Source organism: Brachypodium distachyon, chromosome 1 (assembly GCF_000005505.3).
Source record: "Brachypodium distachyon strain Bd21 chromosome 1, Brachypodium_distachyon_v3.0, whole genome shotgun sequence".
Lineage (NCBI taxonomy): Eukaryota > Viridiplantae > Streptophyta > Magnoliopsida > Poales > Poaceae > Brachypodium > Brachypodium distachyon.
The window spans coordinates 37,247,288-37,260,822 of NC_016131.3; the positions used below are offsets into that span (position 1 = coordinate 37,247,288).

The 13,535-nt window shown below is 54.5% G+C and overlaps 1 protein-coding gene across 1 annotated transcript; it reads right to left on the bottom strand.

The window, feature by feature from the left end:
* Window positions 1-8,907: 8,907 nt before the first annotated feature.
* Window positions 8,908-12,182, bottom strand: LOC112270001. Its single transcript, XM_024457601.1, has 2 exons — window positions 11,884-12,182; window positions 8,908-10,056 (listed from the first exon to the last, which is right to left on the bottom strand). The coding sequence occupies exon 2, from the start codon at window positions 10,054-10,056 to the stop codon at window positions 9,097-9,099; it is 960 nt and encodes a 319-aa protein (XP_024313369.1). The 5' UTR covers window positions 11,884-12,182; the 3' UTR covers window positions 8,908-9,096.
* Window positions 12,183-13,535: the final 1,353 nt, after the last annotated feature.

Below are 13,535 nucleotides of genomic sequence, written 5' to 3' on the forward strand. Positions count from 1 at the left end.
CCCGGGGTGAATCGAGTATGGTGAATCGTGAGCCTCTTGAAGTATTAGCTTTCTGATCTCGGGGTCCTGTGGTACACAAATACGTTTCTCAAACCATATGGTACCTTGGTCATCCTCAATGAATCCTTTCGCCTTTTCGGCAATCATATTATGCTTTATTTCTTTAATTTCTGAGTCGTCTTTCTAGGCTTCTATAATTCTGTCCAACAAGGTGGGTTGTACTTCCAAGTTAGCTAGGTAACCTTTCGGGACTATTTCTAATCTGAGGTCTTTGAATTGCTCACACAATTCAGACAGTAACTCTCCAGCTGTAAGCCCGTTGACATAGCCCTTGCGGCTTAAAACGTCGGCTACTACGTTAGCCTTGCCTGGATGGTATTGCAGATTCAAATTATTTCATCAAGCAAGAAGTGGACAAGCTCAAAGCTACCGGGGCTATAAGGGAAGTTCTATACCCAACTTGGTTAGCGAACCCTGTAGTGGTACCCAAGACGGGAAATAAGCTTCGCATGTGTGTAGATTTTACTGATATAAACCGTGCGTGTCCCAAGAATCCTTTCCCTGTACCCCGTGTTGCTAAAATAGTTGATTCCACTGCTGGTTGCGATCTGCTAAGCTTTTTGGATGCTTTTTCCGGCTACCATCAAATCAAGATGGCAGTCGAAGACGAGGAGAAAACAGCGTTCATCACCCCGGTTGGCTGCTACTATTACACGTGCATGCCTTTCGGGTTGAAGAACGCGGGCTCAACATTCCAACGCGCGTTGCGCGAGTGTTTGGGACCCCAGCTAGGCCGAAACGTGGAGGCCTACATGGACGGCATCGTCATCAAATCGAAGCACGGGGACTCGCTGATTGATGACCTGCGGGAGACGTTTGACAACCTCCGAAGGATCAAACTCAAGCTGAACCCTGAGAAGTGCACCTTTGGTGTAGACTCGGGCCAGCTTCTGGGTTTCTTGGTTTCGCACAGGGGGATACAAGCCAATCCATAGAAGATAGAAGCTATCGAGAAGATGCAGGCTCCCTGCAAGGTGAAGGATGTCCAGCGCCTCAACGGTTGCGTTGCCACGTTGGGCCGCTTCATCTCGAGGTTGGGCGAACGCGCCCTGCCTTTCTTCAGAGTGATGAAGAAGAAGGGTCCGGTTGATTGGACCCCCGAGGCCGAGGCGGCGTTCCGGGAACTCAAGCAGTACCTGAGGTTGCCGCCCGTCGTCGTCGCCCCCAAGCCGGGCGAGCCACTGCTACTCTACCTAGCAGTGACTGACCAGGTGGTCAGCTCGATGCTGGTTGCCGAGAGGGAGGAAGACGTTCCGGGGACGAAGGCGGCGGGGCAGGGGGCTGAACGGCCCTCGGCAACCGCCTCGGACCCGGGGACCACCCCCGAGTCAGTAACTCCAACACCGCGCAAGCGGCTAGTGCAGCACCCGGTGTACTTCATTAGTACGGTGTTGCGCGACGCCTGAATGAGGTACCCGCAAGTGCAGAAGCTCCTTCTGGGGATTCTGCTCGCATCCCGCAAGCTGCGCCACTACTTCCAGGCGCACCGCGTCACGGTGGTGTCGGGGTTCTCCCTGGAGCGAGCCCTCACCAATCGTGAAGCCACCAGAAGGGTGGCCGAGTGGAGGATGGAACTGTCAGAGTTTGATCTGCACTTCACCAACTCCAAGAGCATCAAGAGTGAGGCTCTGGTTGACTTCATCGCCGAATGGACGTCAACGAGCGTAGAAGAGGAGGCGTCGGAGACTAGCCTGCCAGGCAAGCTGGACGAAGGTCACTGGGTCCTCTACTTTGACGGCGCGTTCAGCCTTCAGGGAGCTGACGTCGGGGTCATCATCGAGTCACCGACGGGGGATCAGTTGAGGTTCGCTGTCCAACTCGATTTCCCGTATTCCACCAACAACATGGCGGAATACGAGGGTTTGCTCGCCGGGTTGCGGGCAGCGATCGCCCTCGATATAAAGCGCCTGGTTGTTCGTGGGGACTCCCAGCTCGTGATCAACTAGGTTAACAAGGATTATGACTACCCGCAGATGGCACCATACCTGGAGGAAGTCCGCAAGCTAGAACGCAAGTTCAAGGGTTTGCGATTCGAGCACCTCAAGCGGAAGGACAACTTTGCGGCTGACGAGCTGTCCAAGATGGCAGCAGAGCGCCTGAAGCCTCCGACGGGGGTGTTCTGGCACAGGCAAGCGGCGCCCTCAGTCGCCCCCAAGCCGGTTGCCGGGGAAGCCCCTCCGGCAACCGAAGGAAACCCCGCAACAGCAGGGGTCCATGCCACTAACGTAGCAGCATGCGGTGGCAGGGAGACTCCTCCCTGGGCGGTAGAAATCGCCCGCTACGTGAGGAAGGGGGCCCTCCCGAAAGACAATGTCACCACGGAACGAGTGGCCGGGCAAGCCAAGATGTATGACGTGGTGGACGGGAACCTCTACCGTAGGCGTGCAAACGAAGTTAAGCTCATCTGCGTGCCTCAAGACGAAGGGCGCACGCTGTTGGAAGAGATAGATCGAGGCACATGTTCCCACCATGTGGCCTCCTGGGCGCTGACCGGCAAAGCATTCCGGCACGGTTTTTACTGGCCCACGGCCCTGGCCGACGCGGAGCAGCTGGTGAAGACGTGCGAGGCGTGCCAGTTCCACTCAAAGAAGAGCAACCAGCCGGCGCAGGCCCTGCATGTCATCCCTTCCTCGTGGCTGTTCGCAGTCTGGGGGCTGGACATCGTCGGCAATCTACCAAGAGCAGTCGGCGGCTACGAGTATTTGTTCGTGGCCATCGACAAGTTCTCCAAGTGGGTGGAAGTAAAACCAGTGCGGAAGGTGACCGCCCAGGCGGCCATCAAGTTCTTCAAGAGCATTGTGTGCCGGTTTGGTGTGCCTAACGGCATCATCACCGATAGCAGCACGCAATTCACGAGCGCGGTGTTCCAGACCTACTGCGAGGGCATGGGCACCAAGTTGCACTTCGCGTCCGTTGCTCATCCAAGGAGTAACGGACGCGAACCTTTGACAAGCTCAAAGGCCACGAGAAACACTAGGTTGAAGAACTCCAGCCCGTGTTGTGGTCAATCAGGACCACACCTAGTCGGGCAATGGGCGAAACCCCTTTCGCCCTTGTCTACGGGGCAGAAGCGGTGCTGCCCCTCGAGCTCAAGCATGGATCTCCCCGAGTACGCGCGCACGACAACTCTAGCCAACACGAGCAAAGGGTCGATGATCTGAACTTCATCGAAGAGCTTCGATGCCGGGCTGCTGTGCGGGCCGCGCGCTGCCAGCAGGGACTCCGTCGTTATCAGGACAGACGACTCTGTCCTCGGGGGCTCGAGAATGGAGACCTTGTCCTGCGCCGGATACAAGGAACGAAGGCCAGGAACAAGTTGACTCCGAAATGGGAGGGCCCCTTCCGGGTAGTGCAGGTGACCAGACCGGGGGCTGTCCGGCTGGAAACCGAAGAAGACTTGTCAGTGCAAAATAGCTGGAATATTGAGCACTTGCGCAAGTTCTACCCGTGAAGTGGCGGAGCTTGGTCCTCAGGTGATGTCGCCGATGGTACCTCTCGAACTAGTGTAGCCGGGAAAACCCCGTGTGTAAACCACTGGTTATTGCGAATAAAGATAAGTGTTTTTTTCCCTGAGTTTTAAGATTGCCTCGTTTATTTGCATGATCCTCCTTCTTCTGTCTCCTGCTTTGGGTGCACGGAAGTGTCTTTCCCTACTTGGTTGTGAGCAAGGGGCTGCCAGAGCCTCGAAAACGTAAACCTGTTGCCGGATCGCTCTGGCATAGGGCATGCAGTTGCCGGACTTCCTGCAACGTGCATCACGGGACATGCAGTTGCCGGGCTTCCCGCAACGTGCAACACAGGACGTGCGGTTGCTGGGCTCCCCGCAACGTGCACCACGCAGTCGCTGTGTCTGGGAAATGAAGTGCTCACATCCAAGTTTGGCATCGACCCTTCCGTGCTCGGGGGCTGGGAGGCAGGAGCGCAGGAGATTATCCATGTTGCTTTGAGTTCTTCGTGAATTTCGAAAAAAATTTGCAGCATCTCGGGCTTGCTAAGAATCTAACCTGCAGGGTAAAAGTGGAATCTTGCGCACTGTAATGCCCGTGGACCGCCCACGGGTCGCGGCTTGTAGCAGCGCCTTGTGGTGCGGAGCGACCGCACCATGAGGGACTCGCCGCACTTCGAGGCCCCTGATTCAGGAGGGAGCCGCCACGTGTGCCACAGCAACTTGACGTGCGGAGTGGCGAAGACTGTACCGCACGTATGCTGTGTTGACCCAGCATGTGTGGTGGCGAGCCACCCCCCCCCCCTCCGCGCCTATAAAAGGAGCGTCCTGGCGATGGAACGGCTCAGAGCACAGCCAAGAGGCTGTAAAGGTGGGTGGTGCCGTAGAGGCGTGATGGGAGTGCATGCCATCAGCGCCTATCGCTGACGGGTGCACTGCCATCGCGCCCTTGCCGCATTACCCCACCGAGTCCACTCCGAGGGGCGTCGCAGAGACAAGGTGGGGGTGCATCCCACCTGCGCTCGGCGCCGGCGGGTGCACTACCGCCGTGTCGTTGCCACGTCTCCTCTAGCGACGGCTCCGGGGCGAGGGCTGCCGCAGTGTCCCTGCCGCACCCTCCAGAGGGCGCCTCCAGAGGCGAGGGTCGTAGCGAGGACGCTGTGATGGCGCCGGTGCCGGCGTTCGCCGTTCGCTCCGGCCCACCGCAACGTCCCTGCTGCGTCCCTCAGACAGATTTTTCCCCAAGCAGTGAGGGCTGCTGTGGGAACGTCGTGGCGTCCTCGCCACCCGCGCTCACCGGTGGCAGCGAGGAAGTCACGACGTCCCCGCCGCACCCCTCGGGACAGGTTCCCCCGAAAGCAAAGGCTTTTCCAAAGGCGAGGGTTGTTCTGGATGCGCGGTGGGAGCATCATTGTCGGCGCTTGTCGCCGGCGGCGATCTTGCCACGGCGTCCCCACCGCATTCCTCCAGCAGGCTCTCTCAAGGGAGACATGCCAGGCGCGCATCACCGTCAAGCGTGCCGAGCACAAGACTGAACGAAAAGCTAAGTGCTTGAACCTGAACGATGAACTTTTTAAGAACTGAACATAGCTGAACGCTGTCTCGCCAAGGGTGCCCCCGGAACCTGCGTGTGGCCAGGGTGTTAGAAGGACGCTTGCGGGGGAGTGCGCTCCCCGTGCAGCTTCCGGGTCCGTCCCGGGAGGGCATGGCTTGGAGTAGTTACCTCGCAAGTGGAGCGGCTCGTCACTGCTGCTTGACCCCAGGTCGGCACTGCGGGTCTGTCCCGGGTCCCTGGTCTGGTCAAGAGTGAGGCGTGCGAGTCCCCAGCAACACAAAGTATAGCACACAAAGGCTAAGGGATCCATCCCGCGAGGCAGCCCCGGGAACAAGGAGCAAGCATTAAGCAGAACTAAAGAGGTTGATTAACTAGGCAGCAAATGATTACATGGACTAATCAAAATGTAATTGTTCAAACGGCTCAAAGCGCTGCACTTGCAGGACAAGAACAAAAGAAGGTAAACAAGAAAGCAGCGAGGGCCGGCAGGAGGCCACGGCAACTAGTTGCCGGCGTCTTCCGCCGGGGGCTCCGGGGACGGCTCGGGGTCTGGCTTCCGCTGCATCCTCTCAACCACCTCATCGACGAACCCACGCACTGCTTGAGTGTGGGTGGGCTCGTCCTTGCTGTCCGACCAGGCGTCCAGCAGAGACTCAAAGGGAAATTTCGGGTCCCGGAGGTGTATCCTCAGGAGTATCGTCCCGGCACAGTTGGCAACCTCGTTGGCGCCGTATTGGGCGATCCAGACGTCGAGCGCCCCGAGCTTCCCCACCAGGTCGGAGAAGAAGGGATCAGCAACGAGACATCTGTGCCGTCCACTGCCGCGGCCTGCAGCTCGAACCGGGCAGCACGTCACGCAACGCCTGGGCGATCTTGAGCAGCTTCTCGGTCTCTATCTGCCGATGCCCGATCAGCGTGCCATGGTGGAGCCGGGCATCATGCGCAGCCTTTTTGGCCTTACGGAGGTTGTTCTCAAGCGCCGCGAGCTCTGCGGTTTTCACCGCGTTGTCGTCGCCGGCCTTGGCGAGCTCCTCCCGGACGGTGGCTAGCTCAGTCTCAAGCTTGGCCGCTCTGTCCTTGGCAGAGCCGAGCTAGATCTCATGCCGGGCCGCCGCTTCCACCGCGCTCTCGGTGGCCTTGACCTGCCCTCCAGCTTGACGCACAGGCCCTCGATCTCACAGCGGTAGTTGGCGATTAGATTGCTCTTCTCGTCAAGCCGGGCCTGGGCTGCCGTGAGCACCCTTGCGTGCTCCTTCTTGGTTTCCTCGAGGGTCACTGCCAGCGAGTCCAGCGCCCCTTGGAGTGCGGCGCGCTGGGCCTCCAGCCGCCGGTAGAGCTCCGCTTCCAGGACGACCGGTTCATCGGTGTCCTCCAGGGCTTCCCGGGCAAGGCACGCCTCCTCTCTGGCGAGGCGTGTCTCCTCACGCAACCGGAAGAGCTCTTGCCGCTCCTTCTCCACGGCTTCCCGCACCTCACCAAGCTGGCTCTTGGCGATTGCATGGTGCTCCCTCACCTCGTTTAAAGAGGTGACGAAGGCCAGTTGCTGGTCCTTGACGGCGTCCAGGAACCGGTGCCCTTGCTCGAAGACGCTCGGATCCCAGGTGATGGGATTCCCAGCCACCCCGGCAAGGGTGTTGAGGTCGGTGTCGAGGGAGGGGGCCGATTACGACGAAGCCCCCGCCGCCACCGTAGAGCTGAGCGGGGGGTCGTCTGCATGTGCCGGGGCGTCCTGTCGCCCTTCCCCGGCAACCTCCCTTCACCCACGCCCGGGGACTGCGGGGCTGGTGAGGTTTCCGCGCCCTCGGCAGGGGCCGTCCCCTATTGGGCCGCAGACGAATCCGCGCCAGCTACGTCCACGGCTGCTGGTGCGTCGCAGAGTGCCGTCCCGGCGGCGGCGGTGGTCACCGCTGCTGCCGTGGCCGGCCCGGGAGGGCTTGGTGCGGGAGCCACTGCCGGCTCCTCCGCCGCCCCCATAATCTCTACGTCGGAGTCGAGATCAACCACCGTAGCGCCCGCTCCCCGTGCGGGTGCGCTTGGGCCTGCAGCGGCAAGAAGCGTGAGAAGTGACAAGGAAAAAGTAGCCCAGAGGCGGACAAGGGGGCTCAGGGCGGTTACCTTGCAAGGCCATCGGACTTGCGGGGGGAGCCTCCCCCTCCTCCTCCGCCCCGGCAGGGGGCTCCAAGAGGCTTGCCGCGGGCGAGGTGCCACCTACGGAAAAGGAAGGTACGGTTATGTCGTTAACTGACAATTGAAAATACAGCGAAGGAGGAAGGAAAGAGCCGTACCTGTCGCCGGCGCCACCTCCGTTGGGGTGGGTCGTCGGCAGGTGCGATGACGGCGCCGCTAGCCCCTGTGCCAATCGGGTCGGCGGCGCCGCCAGCGTCCGCGCATGCCCTCTTGCTCGGTGTGGCGGGCGGAGAGTCGCCCCTCCCCCTCTTGCTGGCGCTCGCCGGTGAATCGGTCCGCGGGGGGTTGCGCCGGAGGGCGAAGCCTCGGAAGACCCCCTGATATGGACATGATCACCATGGATACGACCATTAGAATCCTAATTGTTGGTGTATCTAATAACAATTATAATCAGGTGAATTCAATTACAAAATGTTTTCAGTATGGTACTTGCAAAGAGGCGGAGCTACTATCTTGTGTAATCATATTATGTAGGCATCTTATTGAACTTTACAAGTCCAAAGTGAAGATAAAGTGTGATAGCCTTCAAAGGAAGATTCAAAGTGAAGTCTATCCAGTCTACTTTCCAACAAATCAAACGGCACATGATTCGGAGCTTGTTAGAGAAAGATATCACGAATTAAAGTGTAATCCGATTCGGGTCCGAGCTGTCAGGAGACCCGAATTTGTTTTAATCACCCAGGCCGCATCCGGAGTTCAAATCAAGCAAGCAAGTACTTGTTGGAAAGGTAATTACAAGACCTTTCCAACGGATCTGGCCCCATCAAGAGATTCGACTCGTGGTGACCGTGGCGGACAAAAGAAGCTGACGGATCTGTTTTTCTGTTTCCTAAAGAGTTGTGTTTGTTAGGAAAGTTAGAGATAGAGTTGGATTTCGGCCTCCTTACTCAAGGTGGACGAAAATATCTCTTCCTCCTCCTTTATATACCCCATGAGCCCCCCTAAGGAGTCTTGGGTTTTGTTTAGTTAAAAGTTAGCCATCGCTACTACTTCGTGTAATCGCGTGTGTCGGTTAGATCACCTGTTTTACCGCTTTCGGAACCCCAACTTATCGTCTCGTTGAGACATTGGTTTGATATAGTATATTCGCAATTTTAGATTGCATCCGCTATTTATCTTGTTCTTGCTTGTTCTCCGATTGCTTGCAGGAACAAAGACCTTCGTGGTCAGGTTGATCGTGCCCCCGCGTGATCAATAACCTTCTGGAGTTGGTGTATCGATTGCTAAGGCACTGCCTCCTAGGCCGTAGTCGGATCGTCAACGTCACCTCCTACCCAAATCGAGAGTTATCAATCTCATCGAAAGATCGGGCCACCCGCACCCACATCACACCGAACGGGCGGCGCCGTGGGCGCCTGTGGGGTTGCCGCAGCCAGGGGCACCGCTAGTTGTTGTTGTTCTGCTGATTGTAGTTGTTGTTGGCCATTTGCTGTATAATCAGCTGGAAGAACTAGATTTGGGCGGCCAATAACTGCTGCATGGTGGCAGCGTTTCCGTCAGCTTCGGCATTGTTAACCTCGGCATTGTTGGCGGGGTTTTGGCATCTCGGAGGCATCTGTTTAGGATAGCATAGATGAGGAAACAGATAAAATAGAGCTAAAGATGTCTAAACCCCCAAAACAAGATAGTAACTCAAGCATATATCAATCATACACTCAATCAATCATAAAAAGGTTTGAAAATTATAGCAAAAACACACTTGTTCATGATGGGGTACTGCCCAAAAAAAGAGAGTACGGGAAAAAAATGCAATCGATCTACATTGCCATACACATAGATTGTATGGTCAATGACTAACTCGCAAAGCTGATAACGGTAAATAACTGATAAAGTCTGGCAGGCATCGAGACTAGGGAGGTGTGGCTGATGTCGCGGCTCCATTCACCCTCTTCCTCTTGGAGCGGGTGTTGGTGGCAGGGGTGTCCATCTCGTGGACCTCCTGGGGCTCCTCTTCCTCAGTCGGCACTACCTCCTGTGGTACCACCTCCTGATCTTGCGGTGGAGGTGGGGCCTGGTCTAGTGCCGGTGCGGCAGCCGGTGCTGGCTCGGCGGCGGCTGCGGCTACCATGAAAGCCTTAAACCGCTCGCTGTAGTAGCAGGCCTGCTCTCTCAGGTCTGCAGGTTCGGCTGGGGTGGTGGCCTTGAGGAACGTCTTGAACTTCTCGCGGTAGAAACGAGCTTGGTCCCTCTCATACAGCAACTGATTGATGACTCCTTCCATATTGACGGCAGTGTTCTGCAACAATGCCTTGTCTTCCTGCCACTGAGTCTTCTCTCCCAACAGATTACCAATCTGCTCCTCGGCCAGGTCGGTCCTGGTCATCTCATGCTCGAGGCAAGATTCCAAGTCCACGGTGTTAATCTCCATGTTCTCGAAGTGGGTCTTCACTGGAGTGGCACCCTTGTCGTTCGTTGTAGCCACTGCCGAGCATGCATGGTTCCGCCTTCCAAAGAGGAGGAAGGGGGAGTCCTCGGGGAACTCGTGCCGATAGTCCCGGCACACCTGCGCGAAGGCGCACTGCATGGCGAACTGAAGGCCTTGCTCAAAGGTGGGGTAGCGGGCGATGAAGGTGATATCCTGTGTAGCGGGCGCGATGTCACGCCCACGGATCTTCACCTCAATCTCCCACCGTGGCTGCCATCCTTCTGGCACGGTGGGCTCGACTCGGCCTCTGAACCTGGGTGGTGGCAGGTCAAGAGACGCACACAGTGCCGCCAAAGGGGCACTGAACAACTGGTCGTCGTCCGTGGAGGGGTAGTAGACTCTAGTAAACAGCGGTACGTTGCCGAACGGTGTTGGGCTTCCCATCTATAGAAAACAAAGAAGGTCGATAAGGGAGTATCAGTGACATGATCAAATGGTCGGATGTGGTAAAAATACAATAAAGGTAGTAGAGTGGAATAAAGTGATAAAATTAATATATGAATGGTGGAATTGCATAATAAAATTGGATGCATAATATTATGTGAACAACAGGGCAACATTATTATAGTGGTGTATGGTATAATAATAAAAGAAATAAATATGCATATGTGGTATAAAGCATAATATTTGGTGTATACGTGGAATAAATAATAAATATGTCATGCAAATGTAGGATGTAAATGCAAAGATTCAGGTGAATAGGGATAAGGAATAAAATATATGTATATATATATATAGATTAGATAGGGATAAGAAATAATCCTAAGGTTTGGTCTTTGGTTTGTCTTATCCTAATCCAAACTAGGGTCATGTTCCTACAGGTAACACATTACTCTGATACCATCTGAAGCGATCCTCCCCCTTACTAGGGTTCGATCTCTGTGCTGACTGTGCTAGTCTCTGGATCGACTCACTAGCACACACAGTTTCATGATGAAATATACAGAAACAAAGGTCAAAGTACTTTATTACATCGCATCATCCAGAATTTAAATAGTACTTACAACCTCGCATGACCTCTTGGGCCAGCATAAGCAAATACTGTATCAACATCATAAAACATTGTTTTCGAAACTGCAGCGGAAAAGGGTAGAACATAAGCACATGACCCACAACATAACGACGAACCTCACTCATCGTCGGATCCACCGGCATTGTTAATTGCAGGCACTACATGGTCAATACATTTGATTGTATTGGCAAGTTCATCAGAGTTACAAAAAACCTACCAAGTACATGCATAATTTGGCTATGTGGAATTTGGCTGTTTGCATAAAAGCATCATAGTTCGATCCTATCATTTTTAATCAAGTAGTTTTTAATTCTATTGGACACGGGGTAGAAACACCCATGCTTCTATTAACCTAGGCACATTGAGTAGAAACATCAATGCTCCTACCCAGTTCAAACCATTCATTTTATTAGGAAATTGGAATGAGTCCTTACAGCCCCAATATTTAGTTGCTCATAATTGTCCGTAACCGAGGACAAGGCTAAATACTTAGTTTGACACTCTCGAGAGGTGGTACACTTTACCCACAAGAAATCGACGTGTTAATCCCTTGCTGTCCTCCAGATGGAGTAGCAACGGCATCGATTACAGGAATTTTCAGAACATATTCCCCCAAACCACCTGAGGGACGCGTTCCAACCTACACTGCTACATACCGATGTCACCTCGGATCCGGGTTCATATTTCTTACATCCATCCTGGCAGAGCCCATAATACCATGTGGTTGTACTGGAAGCTACTAAACAGGAAACTAGTCTAGTCTCTGGTTATCCCGGGTGGCATCCCACATTGTGACGCAGGCGCTCCCCGAATCGCACGGGGAGACGACCATGGATGCTCCCGAATCACACAGAGAGACGACTCAGCGGGCCCCATAGAAATGGACCTAACGTCATGACATCCGAAAACTCAAAGCCGCCCACCCAGGACGATTCATTGAATTACTTGTTTTGCCATACACTAGGAAAAATCATAATGTAATTCAGTAGTATCACATTGTAATAATACCACCCACGTATATTATCATAGCATAGCATTTTACTACCACGATAGCAAATTGGTGGTGAGGTCATGACAAGGGTATCCTATACTACTAGGAGAGATCATAGTTAGCATAGATACAATAATAATCCTAACCATGCAACTAATAAAATCTAGTGCATAATAAAATAATAGGATGATGGTCAAAGTGAACTTGCCTTGATAGCAGTTGGTATTCAAACACTCTTCACAATCGCACAGTTCGCTCTCCAAGAAAACTAATCAAATACAAACATTGCATACATAAACACACAATACAATCAGAAGTAAAAATGTATGCCCTAATGCAATGTATACATGTGACATGACTTGGTTTATTTTATTTGGATGATCAACTGATCCCAAGCATTGGTAATTAAAAATAATGCATTAAGGTTTTAAACAAAAGGGCAACAATAATTTATTAAAACTCTAAATATGGTTTTATTGGCATCGGTCAAATAAGTTAATTCAAAATATTTATTTCTCTGCCCCAATAGACAGAGGATAATAAAATAATTTTTTGGGCACTGGTTTCAATTAAAATGGACTCCTAAATAGTTAGTTATGATTTAAATGGCATTATACTCTATTCTGTAAAATGACTGTGATTCAAATATTCAAATTTTAAATTGGACATGCTAAAAGATTCTACATTTCCTAAGAATTCCAGAAAGGTGTGGATCATCAAATTTGGCGCTCGTCAGAGTCGGAGGAGACGGGGGCGCGGAACGGGAGGCGGCGGCGCGGGCGCTCCGGCAAAGCTGGCGGCTCGGGGATGGCCGGGGTCGACGCGTGTCGCACCAGCGGCACCCGGGGTACTACCGCTGCGCGACGCGTGGGCCCCGTCCCCGAGTTCTCGGGAAGGTTCCATCCCGGGCGGTAGCTACGAGCAGCCCGGCAAGCTACCAGCCCGGAAGGACTAGCGGGTCTTCGGGGAATATTCCTGCCTGGGCACCTCACGGGAAACCGCTTCCCGGGGGGAGGTTCCCGGGTACGCTGGGCCCGAGCGCCTCCGGGGAGCGACTTGCCAGGACAGGGGGTTCCCGGGCGCATGCCCCCGCCTCAGGCGCGGGGCCTAGTAGCCAGATCTACAGCGCCACGAGGACGCGTGGCGGGCATGGGATGCACGGTCCCACCAGGGCAAGGAGTAAGGCGCACGGCTCATTCAATGAGCCGACCGACGGGGCGTTACACCTCTGATCAAAGGAACAATGGCTGTCCAATCCTACTCTAGGGGTTTTAGACCCCTAGCGGCGGAGGTGGCATCCATGCGCGCTACCAGCTCACCCGGGGAAGTTATATGCCTCCCCGCCCGACATTTGTAGCTCATGCACCGTGGCACCTCTGGCATCCCCTTGAGTATAAAAGGAGGACCCTCGCCAGCGGTCAAAGGGTTCCGGAGGAGATTAGTTGGCTCCAGTAGACAGTTTGGCTGAGTTCGACTGGCTCATAGTTAGCTTCCCGCACTAGCAAAGAGTAGGAAGGGGTACCTAGCCAGTGAGAGAGAGCCCGGGAACTTGCCCAGCAACTTGTAAACACTCGATTCTAAACTAATACCAACGCGGACAAGCAGGACGTAGGGTTTTACACCTTCGGGTGGCCCGAACCTAGGTAAAAACGTGCGTGTGTTTGTTCTTGAATTAGCACGCACCCCTAGCACTTCATCGCGCCGGCCCAGTAGGGCCCCACCGGCCGTGCCGGCGATACCCGGGGTGAACCCTGACGCCCCCACCGAACCTAAAAGGGGGCCGTAGCCGCACGCCCCCGGTGTCTGAGCACCGTGCGACGACATCGGGCGCCAGGTAGAGGCGCGGGAGTAGAGCTCCTC